Source organism: Perca fluviatilis, chromosome 17 (genome assembly GCF_010015445.1).
Source record: "Perca fluviatilis chromosome 17, GENO_Pfluv_1.0, whole genome shotgun sequence".
Lineage (NCBI taxonomy): Eukaryota > Metazoa > Chordata > Actinopteri > Perciformes > Percidae > Perca > Perca fluviatilis.
This window is the reverse complement of record NC_053128.1, coordinates 15612613-15639525: the sequence shown is the minus strand read 5'-3', so window position 1 is coordinate 15639525 and position 26913 is coordinate 15612613. Positions and strand designations below refer to the sequence as shown.

General features: G+C 39.7%; 1 protein-coding gene across 6 annotated transcripts; it reads left to right on the top strand.

The window, feature by feature from the left end:
* The first annotated feature begins 50 nt into the window (after nucleotides 1–50).
* Nucleotides 51–26913, top strand: hook3 (hook microtubule-tethering protein 3). 6 transcript variants are annotated; one of them, XM_039779883.1, is made up of 26 exons: nucleotides 51–233; nucleotides 6478–6563; nucleotides 6884–6956; nucleotides 7161–7211; nucleotides 7412–7544; nucleotides 7690–7757; nucleotides 8054–8116; nucleotides 8691–8774; nucleotides 9651–9713; nucleotides 11598–11761; nucleotides 11890–12030; nucleotides 12332–12419; nucleotides 12637–12750; nucleotides 12866–12976; nucleotides 13322–13406; nucleotides 13531–13600; nucleotides 15550–15690; nucleotides 16072–16159; nucleotides 18017–18022; nucleotides 19008–19042; nucleotides 19213–19295; nucleotides 19524–19624; nucleotides 19739–19843; nucleotides 20594–20665; nucleotides 21649–21785; nucleotides 21969–26913. In XM_039779883.1, the coding sequence occupies exons 1-26, from the start codon at nucleotides 177–179 to the stop codon at nucleotides 21979–21981; spliced, it is 2232 nt and encodes a 743-aa protein (XP_039635817.1). In that variant the 5' UTR covers nucleotides 51–176; the 3' UTR covers nucleotides 21982–26913. The 6 variants fall into 6 exon arrangements, with proteins under 6 accessions (XP_039635817.1, XP_039635816.1, XP_039635819.1 ...); XM_039779882.1 differs by having other exon boundaries at nucleotides 52–233; nucleotides 23447–26913; XM_039779885.1 differs by lacking the exon at nucleotides 9651–9713 and having other exon boundaries at nucleotides 52–233; nucleotides 23447–26913.

Genomic DNA, 26913 nt, shown 5'->3' with positions numbered 1-26913 from the left:
CTTTATATGCACTGCAGACTCCGCCCACCCAGACCTCCTCTGGCAGACGCCGGACTGGCGAAGCGGCGAACCCGACTGTGAGACACCCAGAGAGCAAGAGATCTCGGGAGTACATGAAGCCGACTGTTAACTCCAGGCTCTGTTTACCACACAAAGTCGGTTTACGTTAGGTAACGATGACTACATCAGGTTCCTTGGATCGAATGGAACTCTGTGAAAGCCTCTTGACATGGGTAGGTGATCAAATATGAAGTTTGTGGGGTTGTTTTCACTGACAGACAGTTCTCCGGCGCCGGCGATGCTAGGTAGCAGACTAGGCTACTGCTAGCTCGATGAGCTAGCGGGGGTAACATTAGCAGGCGAGAGGAAAATGACACGGGCTCACGTTGGTTACGTATGCAGGCCAGCTGTTTGCTGCTTTAGCTGCTGATGTGTTGCTAGCTAGCCACCCACAAGCAAAACGTCTACCCAGTCAAGACTATAATTTTGGTTCCAGATATGTGCGGGGGGGTATTTAGCTAGCTCAACTTTCGTAATGCTATGTCTTATGTTTTAACAGTGGTTGTATTAGTTGTAGAGGGGGGGATCAGACGGAAGAGACGGTGGCCTTGTTATGGTTCTACGCTTTTTTAGCGAAGGGTGTCTTCCTCTGGAATGAGCATAACACGTTAACGTTACAGCTCGGTGTCTGCTTCGAGGCTGGTTTCCTCTCATTGTTGACCAATGTATCATTATGTCCGCTCCTCCCCATTCCTCTTGATCCAAAATGTCAAATACAGGCGAGCTTATAACGTTACCATAACCCTAAATATTTCTAGTCAAAGTAAAAAAAAACGGATATCTAAAGCTACCAACTGGGGGGGGAAAGGCATCACATTGCAGGATCACATACTACCGATTGTAGCAGGTTTACATTCATTGTTGAGTGTTTTGATACAACATAAAGTAGAGATGGTTGATGTCTGGGGATAATGCTAATATGATGTCCAAGCAGATAGACATTCACCGTTGATGTCACACATCTGGAGAGTAATAAATCCAGAAAAGTCCAGAATCTCTTAACTGCAATGTATATTTTAAACAAAGAAAGGTAACTGACTTTATAGGTATGAGTAACTGACTTCATAGGTATGATGCGTTTTCATCACAAGCGTTACTCAGATGTGTCAACAGAATTGTGCATGTATTGGCAGACATGCCATGTGATGGAAACTATAGGTACATCCATGTTTTCACTATACACTACTGATACACATCAGTAGTGTATAGTGAAAACATGCATGAGGTGATAGTTTTAGTAGGGCTTAGTTCAAGCAAGCTACACTCCTGCATAGTCATGTGCTTCCTTAGATGTCACATAATCATACTTGAAATCAATTTGTGGATTCCCTTTTGTGAAATTGAGACGTAGGCCTTTCAGAGCTTGTGTGTTTTAATGTGACATTTACGTGCATCACTGTCACCTCCTCTTGTTGTCATAGCCTGGCTTATGTACGGCAACTCAGAATGGCCCTTTTTCATGTTCCAAGTAATGATGTGGCTGGAAAACATTCCTCAAATACATGTTATCTGCGAAAGTCACAGCACTGAGTGTGGCAGATTGTTACTGAAGCACATGATGAGACTGTAACTCTTACAAATTAGAAGTGGAGATGTCTAAGCAACTGTTTCTGCTTTAGGTCAGTGCAGTAAGAGGTCCAATTAGTTTTAAATGAAGGAATACTGAAAAACATGAAGCTCCTACTAAGTAGTGGGTTATTTGTTATATTATATTGTATGATAAATAAATGAATATCAGAAATATAAGAAGCCACAGTACTAAGTCAATTGTTTTTTTTATTGTAGTCTGTTTGGTCAGATTGCCAAAGTAATCGCTGCCACATACATAATGTAATACTAATAATATGGTCACAGTGTACAAAATAGACCCAGATGTCAGCCAGATGCCTGTTAATATGTGACTTTAGATTGTTTGTGCTGTTAGCCATTTTTTCATCTGACGCCTCTTGCGTGTTATATAAACCAGTTTGTCTAATAAGATAACTAGATGCAAGTGATTAAATGATTTTTCGTGACATTGTAGTCACAGGACAAAAATATACTTTTTTCCCTTTGCACCACATGAACAATTATTTATTTCATATAGGCATAGCTATTGATATGGCCCTAGCTGCATGAGCTATCTTAAAATTTCAGTTGTCATACACATAGTGAAATTACACATTTCAACATCTGTATTAATAACTGTAATGTCCTACAAATGTGCTCTATAGTTCTGTCGTATAGAAGTTTAACAAAAAAATAACGGAATACCTGCAGTATATCCCATCACCGCTTGAGAAAAATCATATCTGACATTTATGGCTCACTCATGCTTTGCACTGAAATGATGCACTGGGTTGCACATCACCAAAGCAACTAGGTGCATTGGTTGCATTGTGTGCTATTTATTTTTCTAGCCTACATTAGGTACCAAATTAATGTTCACTGGTACTGTCAAAGTTGTACAAGGTTGGCATGTGTGGCATTGGTTGTGCTATTCCTTTTGGAAAAGCACATTTAATCAAACCGAAGAACTGATATGCTGTTTGATACAAACTAATGTGGACATAGCTTAATATTTTGGAGGGACAAGTATCTGCTTCACTCTGATCAGTAGTCATAGGCATGTGATACACATGTGTTTTCCTTTTCCAACTGTTTCCACAAACTCATAGGTGTGGGTTTCCTTTTTGACCTCAGTCCACCCTATCTGAGTTGTGTGTGTCCACAGTGTACCTAAGACAATATTTTCAAGGATATGATTATGTTTTTATTGCTTAAGGTCTGTTGTTGCTCAGTATTGAACATATCCTAGTCTCTTAAATTTGTAGTATTTATTTTCTATTTTTGGCCCTTTGTGTGCTGCCACAATAATGTTGTCATTACATCAGTTATTGTGCATGTGACTCAGAAAGCTGAGGGTATCATGGGTAATGCACCTTTTTTGTCTGTCTCTAGGAGCCATTGTACAAACTCTTTAGGTGTCACACACTCAGACATTCTCATTTTTCAATGAAGATATCATAGTGGACAACTCCCATTGTTAAACCCGGCATTCCAGTCTGAATTTCTTTCAGTTAAACTGCATTACGTGCTCTTCTATACCCTTTTAGCGGATTGCTATGGATGATGTGATCAAAGCAGATTTAATGTAATCTGGCAAGACCTTGGAACATGAGCAAGTCTTGCTGAACTAGAACCTCAAAATCCCTCGATCACATGATGCTTTGTTTCCAAATTAATTGGTTTTCAATAATAACTTGCTGCTCACACCCATAGATTGGGCACCACAGGTCATAGGATACTGTGCAGAATAGCACACGATATGCTGTGGTAGATATCCAGTACTGGGAAAGCATATATGCTGTTTAACCAGTAACCAGTGCTGTTTCAGTTACCAAAATGCACAGCTACTGGTTCTTTAATGCAGATGTTTAAGCTGTAAAAGCTGCTTTGTGCAAGAATAATGAGAATACAGACAATATTAGTCCGATAGATGCAGAAGTGATTGTTGGCCTCCTTTTTGCTGTTGAAGCATGCACAGATACTTAAACCGATCATAGGTTAAGGTGTATAGCTACATGGAGGGATACCCCGGTTACTGAAGGAGTTCTCTACCTCTGTTTACCGGGTTATTAGAACTCCAGTTATAACCGGGGCAAGATGTTTACATGGCGTTGGAGAAATCGGGGTATTGCCTTAACCCGAATATAATCGTTTTTTTTTTTTTAACTGCATGTAAACGCACTGTGTAAAGAGATCTGATGTTACAACCAAAATCAACAACGTTTGAATAGGTCCTATTAATCCTTTTACACTGTGGGACACAGGCCAATAACATTTAGCCCAGGAACAACAGCTCAGAGGTTTAGCAAGGACTAAACCTTTTCCAGAAGACATTGAGTTTCAGTCTAAGCACTGTACGAAATCCTCATTATAAGCATTAGGCAGCTTGTTTCAGCCAGCAACCCTAACCCTTACTAGCCATGGCGTTTGAACATTTAGGCCATTTAGGCTATTGATTCTTATACACTGTACAGATTCTTATTTCTATAACAATGTTGAGTTCTGCAAAATCTTCCCTAGTTGGGTGTTAGGATGATCTGTTGTCTTTTAAATATCTGATTACTGATCAACATTCAAGGCAGCAAGTGTATCAAATGTATGTGGCATCAGTAATTAAAAGGGGGCTTCTTTCACAGATAGCCGGTGCCAGCACAATGTCATAGACAGCATAAAGCCACTCACCAGCACTGCTCTTCTGTGGCTTTTCAAGAGACATCACATGGACGTACATTCTGTTTAAAGGCTTTGTAATCCAGTGGTATGTATACCACAGGTTTGTTGACTTAACATGCAGTCGAGCATGTGGAGTTCATGTGGCCACGAGAACCTATTGCTGCTTGGTAACAATCGTTTAGGGTGTTAAAAAAAGATACAGAGCCCTGCTAAAAGGGGATGCAATACTTTTGGTCAGTCAGTCTACAAAATGCAACAGATTTGGATTTGCCGGGACCTCAAGTATCCGGTAGATTGAAGGTGATTGATCTAATACCTCAGCCAGTGTTTGTCAATAATATTCCAACCTGACCTATTACATGACTCAAGGGCCATCGATTCATTTCGTTCTCAGATAGGCTTTCTAAGTCTGTAGATAGCTCTGGACCTGTTGTCATGCTGCCATGTTTGCTGGTTGTCTTGTGAAGGGCTTTATTTTCTTTTCTTCAATTTCTTTCATGCAAAGGGAATTGATGCAGACCAAATGTTGCAGTGGTGGAGAGCCAATACATAGTGTTAGAACAATATGTGTGTAGGCCTATATGCAACCATGTGTATTATGAGGCCTGTCTCATTTCAACTAATTTTAGCCCTGTGCCACTCCAGAGAAAAGTTATTTGCCTTGTTGAAGTGTCTCTCCCCTTTGTAATGCATAATTCTGTGTCCAGAGGGGTCAAGAGGGTCCAGAGCGCGGCTAACATCTTAACATGTTTGTAATACAGCTATTTTTGACCAGTCTGAAACGCCAATTTAATACTGAATAAACATTTTTGATGCAACAGTTTCATCACTCCTCCATCCATGTATTAAAATACAGTACCACATCACTTGACAGGTTTGTGTTCCTATAGTATCTAAACACAGGAAGTCGACCTGTTACCCACTCTACAAGATAATGTAGCATCACAGGAATGGGTGTAATCTTGATTGTGTAGTACACACTTCACTTGTCCATTGTACACATGTCCAACTGTGAATCTTAAGTAAAAGTGTGTGGATGCTATTTTGAGTCATGTTGCCCTCATGCCAATTTTAGTGTGTCCTCTACTTTGTACAGTGTAGAATGTTTTCTTGTTTACTGACCTCTGTCTCTGCTCATCAATGAAAATATAGTTTTCGGTGTTACTCATGTCCCAGATCTATGGAAACGGTTCTAAAGAATAAAAAAATAAAATAAAAGAGTTAAATAAGAAGTGTGAATTCACCTCTCCTTAAATCTTTTTAAAACGGATATTCACATTATGTCGACAGTAATCGGAGATAGTGTTGTTCTTGCATCATGTTTATTTTAAGATTTGTTCTACAGCTATTAGTTTCATAGCAGACACCAAGCGAAATGGCATATTATTACTACCCAACAGGCTGGTCGCTGCTTTTCACAGTAAAATATTTCCAGTCATGAGAACTTTGAATGAGTTTTGTGTTAAAAACAATGACACGCTGATATATACTGTATGTGAATATATTAAAGTCCAGCTTGAGTCTGACTTTTAGCACTCTGCTCAGTTCATTTAACTCAGCTACTTCAAATGGATCCAGGATAAACGCTTCATCAGGGATCTAACCTGTGTCCCCGGCTGATAGGTGGTCTAAAGTATTTGGACAAGGTGCTGAATCTCTTCTTTGTTGCCTTCTGCTCTTTGTAAATCTGTGACTAAGGGCTTGAAGGCTCCACGTAATGAAAAGTGAGACAGGCGGAATCCCGTGCAGGCAGAATTTAAACCTCGTCATTTTCTTCCTGTCAGAATTCCAACATTCCTGCTCTCAATTTCCCCTTCTTTGGCATGTGGACTGTTGGCATGTAGGCTAAAATATTCAGTTCAGTCTGGGCAACAAATGTTCAGCCTGGAGGAAGAACTATAGGAAGAATATGAAGGATGGAAAAAGAACAATGTGGGGAAAAAAAAAAAGATCTGAACAAAAGTGAAACTGAACAATGATTACAAGCAAAGTTGAGAGAAAGTTTGCGGGAGCAGTAAGTGTGAGCTGCATACTTGTGACTGTATTTACTCTGGTCTTCAGGGAGCACCTGGGGAAAGATAACATGCCATTTTTGTAGCTTGTCATGTGAAATGTTAATAGACTTGCAACTTGATGTAATTACACTAGTTTTATCATGCACCCAGCACTCATCGTGCATGTCTGTCTGTTGTTTAGATCCAGACATTTGGAGTGGAGGCTCCATGCAAGACAGTAGAAGACTTGACAAGTGGCATCGTCATGGCCCAAGCTCTACAGAAAATGTGAGTTTTCATCCTGAAGCGTGGCGTGTCAGAAAATGCATTATTTGTTGTATTAGTTACATCTTTATAAAAAAACCTTTTTCTTTCTATGTTATTTTACATTGTTGGTGGTAAAGGAATATGTCAGGTCGTACAGTAAACATAACTCTCACTAATAAGTAAACCTATTAAAACAGTCAATAGGACTCCATCACTGTCTGCCTTTTTCTCATTCAGTTTCCTAAATGTGTAGATTCTGAAGATGCCCCTTCTTGATGATCCCACTTAAAATAAATGTTACTCTTTTAATCCCTATTCTTGTGTCTGTGCAAATTTTCTAGAGATGTAGTGTATTTCAATGACTCTTGGATTAGTAGAGTCAAGCCAGAGGTTGGAGATAACTGGAGGTTAAAGGTAAGCATCAATTAGTCTTTGTTTATTAGCAGGTGACATAGCAGACCTTTCCAATTGTAAATGAGTAATATATCTAGAAATGGTGATTATCTGTTGGTACTGTATGGTCCTGATGACTTAGGTGATCCCACTACATCTTTGTCACATTTCAAAATATAGATATATCTGAGTCTTAACCTTTGTTGCGTTTCTCTCTTGTTTCAGATCAGCAATCTAAAGAAAGTTCTAAAAGGCATCCTAGACTATAACCAGGAGGTAAGAAGAATCTACTGTATTCATTTTGATTTGATCAATATCTAGCATCCACTTTACATAAGAATATGTGTTGCTAACAGGGACAAGTTGTGACTGCCGAACACCACCCTCAACCGCTGTAGCACAGCACAGGTTATGATAATCCACTTTTCATATAATGATGTACTGTGATTATTAAAGCATATTTTGTGCCTGTCTAGATCCTAGGCCAGCACATTAACGACTTCACACTACCAGATGTTAACCTTATTGGAGAGCACTCTGATGCAGCAGAACTTGGGAGGATGCTTCAACTTATACTGGGCTGTGCTGTCAACTGTGAACAGAAACAAGGTACATTGTGTGTGTGTGTGTGCGTGTGCACGCATATGCAATTTAATATTGAGAAACAATGGTCTGTGATATCGCATTGCATTTACAGCAGATTCAGAGGCTCAAATTTCCCCCATCATTGTGTCTATTTCTCTGTGCTCTCTAGAATACATCCAGACCATAATGATGATGGAGGAGTCAGTGCAGCATGTTGTCATGACAGCCATCCAAGAGGTGAACTATCATGCTATTTTGACCGGTTACCAAATTGATTGCAGGTAATTGTTGATAAACTATGAGAATTAGATGGGATTGGTCAGATAGATTGTTAACAGAAACAGGGTTGTGGGTGGGATTGGGATGGCACATCTGCAGGATCAGCTGGTAATCCTGTGAGTTCGGGCAGATGCAGGATTGACACAACGGTCCCGCTTGCTCGGTTGGCATCATCACTGAACCAAGGTGTAACAAGTGTCGGCGCTGTGTACACTTCACATGAACCATTAACTTGTTTTTGTGTGTTTCTGCAGCTGATGAGTAAAGAGACTCCGGTGATGGGAGGAAATGACTCGTATGTGGATCTAGACAGACAGGTATGGAGACTTTATAGAACTGCAAGTGTCTTCAATAGGGTCTCAAATTTCAGAAGGCACACTCGTACTGTCAGGAAGTATGTACAAGTTTAAATGTAACTGTCCTGTAATAAATAGACTTTACTTGTAAGATACAAAATTGAACATTCACACGAAACTCGGAAGTCTTTGATATCACACACAGACACCCTCCGGTATCTGGACTGTCCACTGAAACCTCAACACCATTGTCATTACACACACAGTACTCCCTATAAAACTCGACCCAGATCTCCCCTTCAACCAGTATTTCACCCTCCTCCTTGTTTTGGCCACAGGCCTGTAAACCAGCTGGATGTGTGGAAAAGCTAGCTTCAGCAGAAGCGCTGTGCTATTGTGCAATCATTACTGTGTATAAACTGCCTCAAAAACATCTCCCGCTGTTTTTTGGGGGTAGATGTATTTGTTTAGCCCTTGATCCAACGTGTCCGTGAGATTTTAAAAGTGTTTCTTTAGTCTCGTCCAAGTGGACAGTACATTTCGTGGAAATCAAAGTAAATCTGCAGGGTTTTTATTTGTGTCTTTCTCTTCTCAGCTGAAGAAGACAGCAGAGGAGCTGAATGATGCTTTGTCTACCAAGGAAGAGATCGCCCAGAGGTGCCGCGAGCTTGACATGCAGGTTGGTTTTATGCCGTTGTTATCCGCCATGTTTAAGGCTGTTTGACCGCTGGTTTTGTACATCATGGCACAGTGTGCAGGAACTCCTGTCGCGTGTCTGAATGACTAGCCTGAAAGACAACACCAGCAGTGAGCCTGGCGAGGTTTTAGAGTTCAGTTAGTTATCACAGTGGCACATTATTAAAAAAGGTCAGGATGGGAATAACTGACATTAAAGTGGATAACTTTATTATTTGCGGCCAGTTATTATGACCGGACCATTTGGTCTTTGTATTCATGGTGCTGAAATATTTCCATCATAAAATTTCCCAAGTGCTTAACATATTCATCAATTATCAGTATTGTTAGGAAAATGACACAAATGTATAATTTAAACACTTGAGTGTCGGGCATTACTCATTAGCCTTTAGCAATTATATTTGTGTAATAACTGGAAAGATACAAGAACACTTATGTCCACCTAATTAGATTTTAATCTTACCTTTGCTGCTATATTGTGTAACTCTTTTACTATCTTACTGATTGTGTCATACTTCTTATTGCTATTTTTGGTTACATTTTAAAACCAGCTCCTGTTTTTTTGCATAATTACACTATAATTACATAGTATCAATTAAAGCTGATTCTGTTGTTACTGATGGACTCTTCCTATGTTTATATCCCAGATTGTGGATTTCTTTTTTACCTTAACACTGATAAGCTTTTGTAAAATCTATCATAATGGACATATTTTATTTACATTTTATTTCTGCTAATGATGACACAGTTATTGCAGAAAATGGAGCTGTAATTTAAAGGGTGACCTGCTCTCCTGTTGTGTTAAATGGGTTTCCTCTTATTTCCTGACTATTTCCACACTGTGTGCCTTGCTTTAAAGGCCCTCCATGTCCAAGAGGAGCGTGATAGACTGAGGTTAGACTTTAATGAGCTAGAAGAGAGGGTAAATCCAAACTTTCTTTTCTTTCCGTCTCTTTTTTTTTTCCCCATTCATGGTGTGTGGCGTGTCTAATAGTCCTGGATTTTTTTCAGTCTGCTTGCACCAGCATCCCCCCCCTTCGGAATCCAGATCCCCCTTCTCCTAATTATGTGTGCATGTGTGTGTACACGTTTGTGGACACGTATAAACGTGGTCCTCTCTTGGGGCACACCAGCCACAACTGCAGTTTTGTGTGGGTGTGTCAGTTGTCACCCCTTCACTAATTATCCTATGTCTTTTTACCTTGGTATGTTTCATTGCTTCCCCACAGCAATAGTAGACAGTAAGGGGAAACCAGGAAAGAGTAATTTCTTGGCAAAACTGTTGAATATATGCAACAACAACAACAAAAAGTTTACACATACTGTATATTACTAATATGTGAGATTACTATTTGTGATTTAAGTATGTTTTTAGGGAACCCTTTCCTGACTACCTTTCTATTTCCGTTCTGTTCTGGTCACAGCTGTAATGGGACATGTGCTTGTTGCAGTGAGGGAATTTTCACACCAGTGCAAGTTCTCCCAGAATGCTTCCATATTACAGTGTTAATGACATTTAAATGGCATACATTTTACACATGGAAGTCTTAACATTTAAAAAAAAAAAAAAGCAGACATAGCTAGAAGAAAAGTCAGAAATACCTATTGGCATTTATTTTAAAGTCACAGTATTTTGCTGTAGGGTCATTGACTTAAAGCTTTAGTGCGTAACTTTTTGATATTAATGAACGTCCGTTACATTCAAGCCATTGCCAAATGAGTTGCTACAAAGCTAATTAAGATTATCCGCTCCAAACAACTCTCTCTGTATTTCTCAGTATGTATGTATGTATGTTCAGAAGATTGTGTCGTCCGGTGACTTTCCCGCGCAGAAACTCGTGTGAAGATAATATCTTCTGAAGAGTTCATGTTTTTTTTTTTAAACCTCCGTCTCCTCCTTGGCTACTAGCAACTCAGTGGGGGAATGGGTGGGCGGGAGGGCGTGCGCGATCACATAAGGCTCATATAGCGTGGACGCGCCTACAGTGTTGTTGTCATTACTTCGAATTTCTCATGGGGGCGACAGAAACTACGCACTATAGCTCTAATCCTGGCAGAGAAAACAGTCAGGGTTGAGAAATGATGGAATGTGGTAATGGCTTTACATGCCAGGTAATTTAAAATTTGAAAATAAGCCTGCTCATTGATTTTACAGATTTGTCTCTATTTTCTCTTAAAACAAATATTAAGATCAGTTCTTGTGTTTTCTGAGGTGCAGCAGACTTGGTAATTAATTAGTATCAATATTGGCCCATTACAAACAAACAAATCTGCTCCTGCTTTGCTTTGTGTGGAGTTTGATACCCTGTCTATCACGTTGGGAAGGCAACATCAAACCATATGTAGCTCTCTTTGCTATGTTGGAGTTTGTTGGTTTGCCATGTTGAAGTGTGTTTGGTGTGTGCTTGCTTTATTACCAGAATCAATGCTGCAGTGATATAATCCTAACCTAATGGATTAAATGCTGTAAAAAAAAAAATAGGCTACGTGTACATGAAAGTAGCTTGAGCGACAAAATTTGAAAACTAATTTGCCTTTTCTGCCTCTCTTCTCTCCATCTTGAACATTCTTTCCCTCTATTCTCTACACCTCTCGTGCTCCCTTTTATCCTTCCATCCTCCATGTCATTCTTTTTTTTTCCTCTTTCCTCTATTTTTCACCTTTCTTGTTATCCAAATCCTTGTCTTCTCCCTACTCATCCAATTCCGTGTATCTCACTGCTGAACCATTCCTTTCTGCTCCTCCTTTTTTTTTCCTTTTGCGTTTCTGTTCTTTGCCCTCCTTTTCCCTCCCTTCCCTCCCACAGGTGGCAGCCCTGCAAGAGGAGAAGAGCAGTTTGCTGGCAGAAAACCAGATCCTGATGGAGAGACTTAACCAGTCTGACTCCATAGAGGACATAAACAGCCCTGCTGGACGCAGACACCTCCAGCTGCAGACACAACTGGAGCAACTGCAGGAAGAAACTTTTAGGTGTGGAGATGCTAGAAGCAGACAAATGTTCATGTCATATAAAAAAAATTGAGAGTTGGATTGACTGATGCTGTTGTCAAAATCAGATTTTCAAGATGATTATTGTTGCTAATTATTATTTTTTTTAGGTTGGAGGCATCAAAAGATGATTATCGGATCCGTTGCGAAGAGCTTGAAAAAGAACTCTTGGACGTGAAGTCGCAGAATGAAGAGCTTGCGTCGCTGGCTGATGAAGCCCAGTCTCTCAAGGACGAGATGGATGTCCTCCGGTAAGACGAGGATGCAAACGGTTTGCTTGCAACACACTGAGATTACCTGAGTAAAGCAAACTAAAAAGCTTAACATTTAACATGACAAGGGATTCCAAAGGGCTGATGGGAATTCAATGAGTCAGAAAAAACAGGAGATGATGCAAGACAAATAATGTATTGCTTGAACCACCATCCTGTTATTTCACACTTCTGTTGTTACAGGTGTGTTGCTACACAAACAGAGCCTTGGTAAAGATTCCCCCATCTCCTTTCCTTTCTAAATGTAACATCACAAAGTGCCTGTTGTTTCCCTCCCCAGGCATTCATCAGACAAAGTGTCAAAGCTGGAGGGCACAGTGGAGCACTACAAGAAGAAACTAGAGGACATGGGACTTCTCAGGAGACAGGTACACAGACAACGGTCGAAGCAGTAACTTAATGCATTTACTGTGATAAGTTCTACTAAATGTCCCTTACAATACATTACACAGTGTCCATTGGTTAGTAAGAAACATTTAGTATGTATAGATAGCTTTTACCGACTGCCCTGTGTGTGTGTGTGTGTTTGTTAATTTGTAGTTAGATGGCACAAATTAAATTTACATTTCTGTCGCTATTTTGCAGAATAAGCTTATGGAGGAGAAGAACACAGTGTTAATGCAGAGCACCGTCAGTTTGGAAGAAGAGTTACGAAAGGCGAATGCTACCAAGGGCCAGCTGGAGACATACAAGAGACAGGTACCCAACCCACGGCCATGTTGACAGAAGCATGCAGTTATCATTATTTATATGGCCCCTGGATGTATATTTTGAGAGACAATGTGTTCCCATTAACTGCCCTTTCTCTGCACAGGTGGTCGAACTTCAGAACAGACTGTCAGAGGAGTCGAAAAAGGCCGACAAGATGGAGTTTGAGTACAAACGCGTCAAAGAGAAAGTGGACTCTCTACAAAAAGAAAAAGATGTATGTACAATTTACTGGTACAAAAAATAATTACCCAACAGTATTCGTTTTACTCTGCAAGAAGATAAATACACGCTTAATACAAATATAACACCATACATACAGAGGAGTGTGCCTAACTTTGTAAATTAGCATTTTGTTCAACAAGTAAGAAGAAAGTAAGACCAATGGCTGTACATCACTTTTAAATGCTGCAGTTACTGGAGTGGGAGCTGCCCCTACTTGTTTGACAGATGAATTCTGTTGGCACATTGGGAATCTTCATTGCAGACCCTGCACTATTTCTCTCTGTCAGACTTTTTTCTGTATAACTCCTTGACACATTTTTTTTCTCTCCCTCTGTAGCGTATGCGGACGGAGAGAGACTCTCTGAAGGAAACTATTGAGGAGCTACACTGTGTCCAAGCCCAGGAGGGACAGCTTACATCAGGTGAAATGAGTGTAACGGCCAAGAGTGGCTAAATCTGACCTAATGGCCTTTTTTAAAGCAAAGTATAATCTATTTGGTTGAGCCTAAATAGTTGGGTTTAAACTGTATTATCGGTGTGTTTCAGGTTTGTTCCCGATGGTCAGCAACGATGGCTCTGATTCACTGGCTGCTGAGATCACCACCCCAGAGATTCGGTATGAATTTTGAACCCTATGCTTTCGTTTCACTTTTGGTGTGTAAAAAAGAAAAAGAGAAGGTGTGGGCTGGGGTTGACTCAGTGGGTAGAGCAGTTGCACATATACTTTGAGGCTTGTGCCTCGACACAGAGCTCCAGGGTTCGAATCCGACCTGTGACGATTTCCTGCATGTCTTCCCCCCACACCCCCCCACCTCTCTCTCCTCTTTCTCACCTAGCTGTCCTAGCAATTAAAGGCAGAAAAGTAATAATCTTTACAAAGAAAAGAATAAAAAAGAGAAGCTAGTCATTTAGAGCTGTACAAATATCAAAACATCTTATGTGTTTATATCCAGCAGTAGGTTAGTAAGGTAAATTAATGTCTGTGTGTCTGTCTGTCTGTCTGTCTGTCTGTGCGTACAGTACAGTATTGTCTGTAGTGCTGTTGTTCACTTGGTAGCCAGATGATTTACAGCATGTTCCTCTTGCTCTCTCTGCTGTTTTCAGGCAGATGAGTTTGGCCTAAAAAGAGCCGTCTCTGTAGCGAGTTATGCAATAGCTGTGTGTGAGTTACATCAGCTAGACTGCTGCTTTTCAAGAGGGCTGGGTTTTCTGCTGGCAGCATACTGTGCCTGAATTTTTTTTCAACACTTGTGAACCAAAATAAATATGGGTTTACAGTGAAATTCTCTAAAAGCAACTAATGGGGGGAAAAAGTACTTAAGTTAACCCAGTCCAGGCTAATCATAAGTAACGAAAAGCTCTTGTGCCCTGAGCGGATGTCCTATCCTGCAAGCTTTCGAAAGGTGTAAAATGTTGCAATAGCGATGTTTTATGTGAGATATCTGAAAAGAAGAATTGTGTGTGAAATACAGAATTGATAATGATTGATTCATGCTCATTTATGTCTGTCGGTTGTTTGTTCAGTGAGTGTGGAACATTAGACTGTGCCGTTTTGACAGATTCAACTTGTTGCTTTTATATAAGCAGCATCTGGGATTGATTGAATTTTCCCTTTAAACTATAAAACGGCTAAACAGGAGCTGGAAATGTAGTTATTCCCTTAATATACTGCAGAGTAGGAATCACAACTCCACCAGAAGAAATCTGGTCATATTGCTGTAATATTTTCCCAATAAGCTGAATTGGAACCTCTTTTCAAGTCTTCCTTTGCCTTCCCTGGACTAACCTTTGCCAGCCAGCAGCTGTAAGTTCATCTTGAAACATTTAGTCAGCTCTTTAGTTGGAAAGGAGTCGGCAGCCACACCCTAAAAAACTTGACAGAAGAGACAGGCTGAGTTCAACGCTATCAAAACACTGAGCCAATCTTATCTGTTTAGTACAGTTGATGGATTGAAGGGAGAAAGTATCTCTGCCTTGTCTTTGCACCTGACATTTCTCTGTCCTGAGTACAAAGTTCATTATCAGGAAGCAGTCAGTCAGTCGGGGGAACAGTGCAAGATAGTGGCTTCTCAGTGGGCGTCTCAAACAAATGTTTAGCTCTGGAGAAGACAGTGTCGATCACTTTGACGGTCCAACACTTGCAGCATTACAATGCAGCAAATGATTTAGTATTTACTAGACTCAGCCAGCAGATGTGTTGCATATGTTCGCACAAGGTGTGTGTGTGTCCTGTGCTAACAAAATTACTCTAAGTCTTGTCTACTTACTAAGTCTCACGTTATATTGACTGATGCAGTGCAGTTTGTGCCAAATAGTTACCTGGGACAGATATAATAAAACCACAGAGAACAACACATGCAATAATGTATTCTCACTGGTGGTCTCTGTTTGTCTTTAGCCATGATGATATCCGATTTAATTTTAGAATGACAACATTGAGGTAAATATTTTTATAGGTTTGTTGAGTACAGGGCCACTATTGGTTGTTTCAACTATTTGTGATCAGTTCATAGTGTTGTGTGTTGGTATTCACACCTGCTTTTGTACCATTTGTGTTTGTTGCAGAGAACATTTGATTCGTCTTCAGCATGAGAACAAGATGTTGAAGCTGGCCCAGGAGGGATCAGACAATGAGAAGATTGCACTGTTGCAGAGTCTACTGGAGGATGCCAACCGAAGAAAGAACGAACTGGAGACAGAGAACAGGTCAGCAAAGGGCACAGAAACATGCAGCCTAGCAGGATTAGCAGGTTGAGTTCTTTATCGCATTTCACTAGGAAAAACACTATTACACTTTTCTCCTTCATGCTCAATATCTTATTCAAATTAAATGAAAATAGAGCAAAGAGAAAATCTTTTGGTCTTTTCATGTAGTTTTGAGAGCCACGCTTTCACTGTGGGCTGATTGTGTTTCCCTGTGTTGGAACTTGGATCAATCTCCCATTCTTCCCCCTTCACAAAGATTTTCTTTGTCTTAACTGGAATTTCAGTCAATGACCTTATAGCCCGCAGCCTGCCTCTCTGATGTTTGCTCATTGATATGTTAAAACTATCTTGTCAAACTGGTCTTTTGTGCTGTTTATCTAGGTTAATCAATCAGCGCCTGATGGAGGAACAGAGTCAGGTAGAGGAGCTACAGAAAAATCTTCAAGAACAGGGTTCCAAAGCGGACGATGTAAGTAATGACATTGGTGAATAACTCCGATAGCAGTTGAAAAGTTGGCAACAACCACAGAGAGTCAAATTCCCACCATAGCACACTTAAACAGCAGTACACCGCTCCTCCTGAAGGCTCAAGGTCTTGGTATTTTACTCCTTAAAAACTAGGGCTGGGCAATAGGGAGAAAATCAGATCTCACAATATTCTTGACCAAATACCTCGATATCGATATTGCGGCTATATTCTAGGGTTGACAATTTGTGCTTTAACAAAATATCTTCACACTTAGATTTTAGATAAATAATCATCAGTAATGTGGACATAATGTCTAAGTGGGGAAAAGGCAAATAATAGAACAGCTATAACAGTCTGGTATGTTCAGAAAAGTACATCACTTTACTGTAATGCAGCCTTTAAAACCTAGCCTGGTTGACAGCAGACCCTTGTCAGTTGTAACTGAGAGTGGGTCTGGGAAAGGTTCATTGACAGTTCATTTCCAAAGGGGCGTCACCAACGGACGCCGCTCAAATGCCGCTGGGCGCTTTCGGTAGTCCTTCAACCAATCGGACCAACGATCCGGGTGACGCTGCACTTCGGTAGCCGTCATGTTGAATGTAAACAAAAAGCTGCTCACCGTCGCTGCGCTATCGTCGTCGCGTAAAGCCCACCTCAGCGGTTGTGATTGGTGCCTCTATTTTGGGGACATTGGAAATGGATTTGAATGGGCTCTTCGCCAGACTGACTTGCAGAGCAAATCTCAAATTTGCCGGAAGTCCGTCAGGGTTTACCCAGGCTATTTAAAACCAGTAAAAGACAACACTTATATCATATCACGATATTACCATATCCAAAATCTAAGACGATATCTACCTGTAGTCTCATATCACGATATCGATATAATATCGATATATTGCCCAGCCCTATTAAAAAGTAACTTGTGAAAATGAAAGGCAAAATGAGTTAACGGTTTTATTCAGTCACATTTGTTTGTGTGTGTGTCTCAGTGGATAGGAAACAGCTGAAATCACTTTTGATTTCCTGTTGTTGTAATGAACTCTTCATAACAATAACCATTTCTAACACCAGCATCCATGATCTTATTTTTCTGTGTGTGCACGCTTTTATAGAGTTTGTATGTTGTAGCCATAGTTAGCCCTGATAAATTAATTAAATGTTGGCTCATAAAATCAGCAACATAAATCCGTTCTAGTTCATATTAACATATTTATTAACTTGTGTTTCATCTGTGATGAGGAGAAAAGACGGACATTTTCATTGCTTTCTTCTCTGTTCCCTGTCTCCTTCAAACCAGTTCCTCGTAGGGGACAACTGGTATTTAGGATGGTTTGGAGCACCTCCCAAGAAGTGTTATGTGTGAGAGAGAGCTTGCATGCATGTCAAACGCCAGCTTCCTTTACTGCATAATTAACCCTGATTTAAATACTAAAAACTAATCATTTCATGGGTTTTCCAATTCCATTCCTGCCTGTGTAGATTTTGCATCCCATTAGCAGTGTTGTCAGTATTGCTTTAATCATCTGTCTTTTCACTAAAAATCAACACAACAGTTACTGTTTTATAGATGCAGAACAAGCATCTAATAAGCAGAGAATGGAAAACAAATATCCTTAATTCATTATCCCAGTTGTGAAGGGAATTGCTTAGGAAGACTTTTTATTTAAGTAAAATTATCAGTACAATTTCAGTCAGGTAAGGAGCTGGTGTGCCAAATGTCAGGTGCAAAGATGGGAAAGACACTTTGACAGATTATCACATTGGATGTAAAACCATCCACATTTGGCAGGTCTGTGATTCTTGCCAATCAGTGAAATACTTGTGCATTTTCTTTTCAAATAATGCTCCCACTGTCAGACTATAGTAAGTATAACTTTGCAATTCCTGACAAGTTCCTTCTTTTAGACTTTGTTCTTTCAAGGTGTTTTTTTTTTTTTACTTACTGAAACAAATTTGTAACAACTCAGAATGTAATAAATGTGCTCATGTATTATATACATACATATTAGAGCAATGCAACAATAACTCCAAAATACAATCTAGTTTCTTTGGGAAAATAATTACAACTCCATGCATTTGTTACACTGAGTTGTTGCACATAGTAACAGTTACTTCTTTCCTAGCTAGTTGTTGAATTTCTGCAGGTCTCCTTTTCCTCAGACCTTCTTTAATCAGTCCTTTGGCATCCTATACATGTAGATGTTTCCTCTCTGTAGAAACCCAGCTTTCCTCTTTCCTAGATGCTGTTTGATTTCTAGTTTAGAGATACTCTGCAGATGTCTGCTCTCACATGATTTTGCTGCACACCACATGGATAGTGGCAATGGATACAGAATAAAAAATCAGTAAAAAAAAAATGAACCAGAGCTCTACTCTAATTATAAATATTCTTTGTGATTATCCAACCTGGGGACACCTGTTTACATGTTATAAGATTTGGTTTGAGGTCTGCATCACTTCTCTAATTGGTTGCCTCATTTACAGTAATTCCAGATCTCTTACTGTAGTAGAATACCACTTTAATAATTTTTTTTCAGTCATTATCTGTTCTACTCTTCCCTCTGTTGGATGAGAATGGAAATGTGCAGGGTTTTGTTATTTTGTGGTGCCTTTTAATTACAACGTTGAGAGGTCCTTTTCAACCAGACGAGAACTTGCCATGGCACACAATGTTGGCCGCAGGTATAAAGATCAAGAAGACTGAAGTTTGCTGCAACTCCTGCCTTTATCCAACAGAGTGTCTCTCTGAATGTATCTAGTTGTTTTGAAGACTGAAGCTGTCTCTTGAGATTGTATAGGTTGGCATATAATGTCATAAAACACATCCTTTATTTGTCTTTTTTTTCAGTCTTGCATTCTGAAGAAGAAATATGAGGAGCACATGTAAGTTACCATCTTTACAAACCCAGATATGTTTTGCTGGGCCAGGATGACAAAACTTGATTTAAATAGATTTAAAATGTCCTCTTCATTCAGTTCTGGGATGTTTGTTTTATGAAATATTAAACAAAACTAGGCCTTACAAACAGTTTTGACTTTGTACTCTTCATCAGGGAGAAACTACGAGAGTTGAACAATGAGTTACTGAAGAAGAATGCCTTCATCGATGAAATGGAGCCGAAATACAACAGCAGCTGTGAGTTTAAAATTCTGAATGTGTGAAGTGCCGTTGCAGCCTCTTGATCTCCATCCTTTCTTACCATATGTTCTTTTCATTTTTCAAATTTGAAATGATTTCTTGTGAGATGTTGTGGCACAGATTCAACACTGAGACATACAACTGTATTTTTCAACACGTTGCCAAGGAGAAATAAACTATGCCAAAAACAAAACGCCACATAACATGTATGTTGTTGCCTCTCAGCCCAACGAGTGGAAGAGCTGGAAGAGGCCTTGAAGAAGAAAGATGAAGACATGAAACAGATGGAGGAGAGATATAAGAAATATCTGGAAAAAGCCAAGAGTGTGAGTATATTCTTGTTACTAACTAACATGTGAATTCTCGTTTGCACAGTGCATTGTCGTAGGTGTGGGTCAACAAGAAAATGTATGTGATGTGGTTGAATGTGACCTCTCCAGGTGATCCGGACCCTGGACCCCAAACAGAACCAGGGTTCAGGTCCAGAGGTCCAGGCCCTGAAGAACCAGCTGCAAGAGAAGGACAGGATGTTGCACTCATTGGAGGTAATCAAGTATTAGAAGAATTGGATGGTTGGGTGCCCCCCTTTGCTGCATGTCATTCCTCTCTCTCTCTCTCTCTCTCTCTCTCTCTCTCCCCCCCCTTTCATGTCTTCTGCTGTCTTATCAAAATAAAGGCTGAAAATGCCCAAAAAAGAATCTCTTAAAAAAAGAAGAAGAGTTGGATGGTCTGGTAAGGAAAGGTGTGGACTTGGGACATTCTAGATTAATTGGGTTAAACAGTCACCCATTAGATAGTCTATATCGACGACGTTTCATTTCCGCAATTGTTCCGGTCCCTCATTTTCACATTTTCCACTTTCTTTGTATTGGCGTTCTAAACTCCTCTGAGTTTTCTGTTCCACAACTAAAACAACTTTTGAACGTACACGTTCCACCAAAACAAGTTCCTTCCCGAGGCTATTTAGCAGCGGCACCATCATTGTGTCCGGCGCTTAGCACCTCCCAAGATGATTGTGATTGGTTTAAAGAAATGCCAATTAACCGCAGCTCATTTTTCTCCCACCCCTGAATGCTGTGTGGACTAGCCAGACCCTCCTCCGCAGCGCTGTGGAGGAAGGTCTGGCAATGCGAGACTACCTTAGATAGATAGATAGATAACCAGCGACTGAAAAAGGAAGCCTGTTTTAAGTGTGTGAAAACACAATGGCAGTACTTGTACAACAGTGTGTTGCATCTTAAAAAGCCCTCGCATTGCTTCAATTCTTTTTGCGTCTTTATGTTTCCTCCAAACAGAAAGAGATGGACAAGACAAAAAGCCAGAGAGATTACGAGGAGAAACTGATTGTGTCAGCCTGGTACAATATGGTAAGAAGGACCTTTACAGCCTAAAACTGAGCGTTTTTGACCACTGTCCTTTTTTAATTGAGGAACATGCTAACGACTTCTCGTTACTTGTAAACATAGAACTGCAACGATTAGTCCTTTAATCAATTACATTGAGTATCTTGAGGGTTTTGAACTCTTTGTCGGACAAAGACGTGCTCTAGGATGCTGTGATGTGCATTTTTCACTGTTCTCTGCTGTTTAATTCATCCAACGATTACATGATAATGTATATAATCATTCAATTGCAGCCCTAAATTAATACATAGCTGACCTGAAAAATAGTTGTGAGCCGTCGCCAGCGGTAAAACATTAAACGATAACCTAAGACACTGGTAAACATACTTACCTAAACATTAATTGTCCAGAAAACAACTGGGGTCAGTTCGTCGTTTGATAGACATAACATTACACTTTTTTGTTACACATGACATTCCATGTTTTTATGTGTCAATTTGAATACTTTTGATGTTTTTGTAATACTGTTTTAAGTGTAGGCTCAGTACGCACATTATTATGTTGCAGGATGGTAGGGGAAGATTCGCCCTGACATTCTTACCCTAACCAATCCCACTCCTTTTGCCTAAACCTAACCAACCCGACCAGAGCCAGCAACGAGTACTAGCCATTCAGGGATGAGTTCCCTAATGAATATTCATGAGTCTTCCCCTACCATCCTGCAAAAAAAAATGTCACGCCCAGTACTGCATGGAAGAAGTCAATTTGAAATCATGCAGGAAGGCATTTTGACCACTAGAGGGCAGCACATGCTTTTCTATAAGCTTAGCAATGTTTGCTCTGTTACACATTTCATCAGTAGCTTGTGTTAATGTTCATTAAATGTTCGTTAAATTGGTGCTAATATTGTGTTTGAGCTAATTTGCTTTCTCATGCATCACGATTAGTGCACTGATGGTAGCTGAGTCTCTGGTGACTTACTTAGTTCCTCTGGTACTCTCACGCAGGGCATGTCTCTGCAGAAGAAGGCGGCTGAAGACAGACTTGCCAACACCGGTTCTGGTCAGTCCTTCCTGGCCCGGCAAAGACAAGCCACCAGCACACGCCGCTCCTATCCGGGCCACGTCCAGCCAGCTACCGCAAGGTAGATGGCAGCAGGGCAGAAAAATACTGCGACAACCTACCTTAACAAATCCCCTGAACTTACATACAGTAGATGTGCCTTTTTTTGAGGCACACCATTTCCATTAATTTCTAATGGACGTTCTTCTTTTCCTGCATTCTGCCTATTGATTTTCTGTATTTTTTTTTTTTTCCTTCTGATCAGATCCATGAGGTAGAGATGCCAGGCAAGGCTGTCCAAAATCTAAGACTAAGCATATTTTACCCTGACCGCTGTGATGCCAGGCTCCTACCCTTTTAACACCCCCAGCATATTTGATAGGGCCTGACTAATCACCCCAAACACCTTCTCTTCCTTCCTCAACCTGTACTCTGTGGCAAACTTTTGTCAGGCAGGTACATTTGGTCCCCAAGGCAGAGAAGAATGGCATCTTCTTGACAAGTTACTGTCAGTTTTTGTTTAGGGGAGCCGCTCTGCCTGTTCATGCAGTACTTATGCACATGTCTACCTGTCATAGCAATTGAGGTTCATCTTGTTTCTTGAGTGGAGTTGACAGATTTTCTGTCCTGCGTTATCTGTTTTAACTCTTATGATGTAGCTTTCAGCAGGCGACAGCCATTGTAATTTACATGTCTAGTGTATTTTTTAAGTGGTGATACGTTGCACTTCTGCCGTGTGATTATGTTTTTGATTTATGAATTTAGATGCAATATTGAGCAACAAATACATTGAGGCATAGGAAGATGTATAGTCATCACATGTAAATGTTCCATTTGCTTGCTAAATGGTCTGAATGATCTCTAATAGGGCGACATGATTTGGAGAAGGAAAAAAAAAATAGGTAACTGTCGGCTGGTAATAGTGCAGCATTAATCGTGAATGGTAATTTCCCCTGGGAATTTTTTTTAAAGTAACTGCTTCAGCTGTTGAAGTTGTTTTAAGAAGCTGCATTCCCCATCTAGGGAGATTGTGGCAAAGATCAATGTGCGACATAACTGTGTAGACTGGTTTTCATTATGTTTCTTAAAAGGAGCCAACGTCGAGCAATGTTTCACATGGTTTTAGCTTTACCAGCATTTACCAGGTTGTCTCGGACAACACCGTATGTGTCATAGTGTTAGATTCCACGGTATTTGGTCAATATTATACTGGCAACACTGCAGGCGTCCCTCCTCACACTACACAGAAAGACATAGTCACGAGATAGTTCCTGAGTTTTAGATCCTGGGACTGTTTGGTTTGTAGATCGCCCTTTATGCAATTATAACAACAAAGAGAAGGCGTTTATTCAGTGAACTCATTGAAGCAGACTTATTTTCCATATCATTTTAGAATCCATTGATTGCTATCATCGTCAAAAGGTTTTTCAAGGTTTGTGAGAAGGTGTTTTGATAAGCACGATGCAGAATTGCCCATGCCACTTTAAATAGGAGTCTTGAATAGGTATGCTTGTTGCAGCTGTTCCTGTCCTTTCTGCAACCCATTTGTGGTTCCACTCTGTTTACATTGTCATTGTTTTTAAGGCACATCATGAATGATTTGTTATTAACATGACAGACCTTTAGAAGTCTGGGAATTAACCCTGTTCGTTTGCTGTGTATATGTTTTAGATCATGCTCAGAATGTTAATTCTAACAGGCCCCGCCGTCTGACCGTTATCTCTCTTTCTCCTCCCTCAACAGCAATGTCACTGCATGACTGGCACACCAATGAACCGGCCAAACCTTGTGTGGCTCGGCCCTGCCTGTCTTTGGCCTGCGCTGGCCCCAGGCTGGGCTAGGCTGAGACACACGATGCATGAACTACCTGCCTGCCTACTGTTTTGCATGACTTTGCATTGACACGACTTGCGAATAACCAGCGCAGCAGCATGAGCACTAACAACCGTTTGCAGTGTCATGCATTGTAACCTCCAGACAAGCCTGGGGAGGCCAGCAATTTAACTCCTTCCCACCTTTCCAGTTCCTTGCTTTTCATATTCTCCTGCTCGTTGTTACATTCTCCATTTTCATACTACCCCCCACCCCACTCTTTATTGACATGCCACACCGCATCAAGTCTGTTACAATTCAGCTGTTACAAACACCAAGGACAGGGGCAGAATATCGCAGCATAGTATGTCAATCCAGCAGTTGATCTCTCAATAGGCCTTTTCTGCAGTGTGTAACTTGACGTTGGCTGGCTGCTTCAGGATACCTCAGTGACATATTCCCACATATCTGTTTTTATTGACATGGTTGGAGGAGAGTCTGCATTAGTGTGAGAGAAATATTTGAGAGGTGCAACCTGCAAATCAGTCTGCCTAACAACAAAAAAAAGTGTGCCAGCCTCTCCTCAACATGTTGCTAGATGGCTTCTTAGAAGTGATTTTACCTCAAGTATTAGTGAGTACAACAAGGAGCGCTTATGGGGCATTACTGTGATGCCCTGTAAGCTTTGGGACAGTTTGCAGTAGGATGGCAAAAATAAGTGTTTTAAAATGAATAACATTGTTACAGATATGCTTTTATACTGAATACAAGCCCCTATTAAGCCTACTTTAAATTTTTCTTTAGATGGAATTTAATACAGTTAAATACATTTTACCATAAAACATTAATACTAACTTGATAGAATAAATGCCGGAATTCTATTTTTTATTTTTTTAAATAAGGATGTAACTGTACATCAGCTCACGCAGGCTAATGTACAGTACTTTTTGTAGGCTCGAAAACACTAACTATTTTAAAAACGTTGACAGGGAAACCATTGTAACAATCTAAAAGGATCCTGTTAATCACAGATGAAACCCTTATTCAATACATGTCAGGATGTTCATACTGTAGTAACTGCATTTCTTTCGTTAACACAACCTAACCGAACAGTTATGTGAAAAACATTTTTGCCATTAACGGAAAAAAGTTAAGACTGCTTACACATGCAGTATTAACCAAATGAGTTATACAAGACACATTTTATAGTATCCGTCATAGGGAAACTTAGCTTGGTGTTGCTGTATACATAGTCATACTGTGCATTGTGTGTCGCTTTTTAAAATAAATGTCTTATTTAAATTTTATTTCCAGAGCGTCTTAAAAGTATGTTGATAAAAAGAGTGAGAAAGAAAATAAATACCTGGACCTAAGGATATATGCATATTAAAGGCATAATTGCATATATTTTTCAAATGAGAGATTGTTTAGTCCTCAAATGTAGTGCCTTTGTTTAAAATACGTCAAGAAAACAAGATTGGCTAGTCTTTTAAAGACTAAAGGCAGCAAGGCATGCCACATTTAGAGACCAATTATATTGCGTTATTTGAGAAAATAGAGAAAAAAACAATGCCAGAGATGAGCTTTAATCTCATCTACATGATACATTTCTCGACAGAAAACTTCTATTCAAATGAAGTAGACTTAATGAGGGCTTTTCTTCTTTGTATTTTAACCTATTTTACTCATACATGTTATATTGTGTAACCTTGGATTAATTCATGCCGTGCATTTTTATCTTAATGGCTTATTTATTCTTTTGCCGCTTGTACAGCAGTGTTATTACATTTTTTTTAAATATCAGTAGTATTATAATATCACCACTTATACTGTTACAATGGATGTGAAGTTTCCATACAACATTAAGATACTGTTAAATACTTGTCTTATGCAACAAAAGGAGATGGTTTGAAATAGTGTAGTGTCTGTCTCCATTTAATAAAATGACACAGAGGTTATTACCAGTGTCATCTGAGACCAGTGTAAAATAGAGAAAACACTGTAAGGTTCCATTTACCTCAAGTCTTTTTAGGAAGAGGAGTTTCTTAGAAAACGTGTCCTGTTTGAAACGGAACGTTTTCTCATTAACAAAAAAAAAGCACATTTTTACACTTTTAATTCATTGTATTGTGAATTTACTTTGACCCTACAAATTATCATATTTTCCAGTGTTTTAGCGATAGCGACAAAGATGCCGGCCACGTTCACGGGAAAAGGCATTATATAGCTGTTGGGCGTGCGTATGTAATTGCATTCAAATAAAGTGTGCTCAGACGTTTGGATAACTTGAATAAACAAGGATTCTACATTTGGGCATCAAATAAATTAAATTAGTTTCTAGAAGTGAGCGGGGAAATCCCATTTGCAGTATGAATTCATTTGCAGAGTAAAGACGTGATGCTTTGTCCAGCTCTCTACTTGTTTCTGTCCAAATCTGTGTTTTGTAAACCACTTGCCATTAACATTCAGCTGTAAGTTATATTACACACAAGTCTTTTAACCGTCCATCCCCACGAGTCACTGGTTTGCTAAGAAATCTGTATATAATGGAACACATCCGCATTGTGGTTGACCTGTTTTATCAGGGATAATGGGGAAACAATTTCTTTTATTTAATATCTCTCTAAGAGAAAACTTATTATGTTGTCCCCTTTTATCCCCCATCAAGTCAGCCACTGTACAGTATTTTGTTGCTCATTTGTGTCTGTGTATATACTTAACATTTCTGGCAAATAATGAGTAACCAGGGAAAGTTTATCACAGTAATATAACCAGAGAAACTGGCTGCAGGAGCTATCTAGTTTCTGCCATTTTCAGACCTAATGGCAATTTCTTCTTAATAAAGAAGCAAAGGTGACATTTGATGTACTGTTCAAGCTCTAACCCCAAATATTTCCTTGATATTCATGTTTGAATGTTGAGTGTTTGCGAACAAAATAACTGAATGAAGATTGTAGTCATCTTCTCAAAACCTGATCATAATTTGGTGTATTACTTATATGCCTCAGCTAAAGAAAGTACCCAGTGTTCCTTAGTGTTACTTGACTGCTAAATTGCACTGTCAAAAGTGTATTAGAGAGATGACACAAACAACATGAGGAATCTTATCACTACGCGTGCAGTGTTTGCTGTATTTTTTTACTCATTGGAAAACTTTTCTTTACATATTGAAGTAGCAAATAACCTTCCATTTGCCAAGTTTTATATTGCTTGTATACAAACACACTATGTACATACTAATTATGACCGTGGTAGAGGAGGTGTCTGGCCATTTGAGAATGAGAAAATAAGACCCATGTCATCATAGCATCTGTCCGATGAGGACCTATTGATGAAAATGTGCTTCCTACACTGCAAAACTTGGAAATTACATTTTAAATAAAGCTTGTATAAAACAG

What these genes read in the sequence shown, in the direction of transcription:
- hook3 (XM_039779882.1), top strand. Translation starts at nt 177, where the DNA reads ATGACTACATCAGGTTCCTTGGATCGAATGGAACTCTGTGAAAGCCTC. An exon ending in ATCACCACCCCAGAGATTCG is followed by an intron (nt 13,601 to 15,549) that starts GTATGAATTTTG and finishes TGTTTGTTGCAG; the next exon opens with AGAACATTTGATTCGTCTTC. An exon ending in GAACTGGAGACAGAGAACAG is followed by an intron (nt 15,691 to 16,071) that starts GTCAGCAAAGGG and finishes CTGTTTATCTAG; the next exon opens with GTTAATCAATCAGCGCCTGA.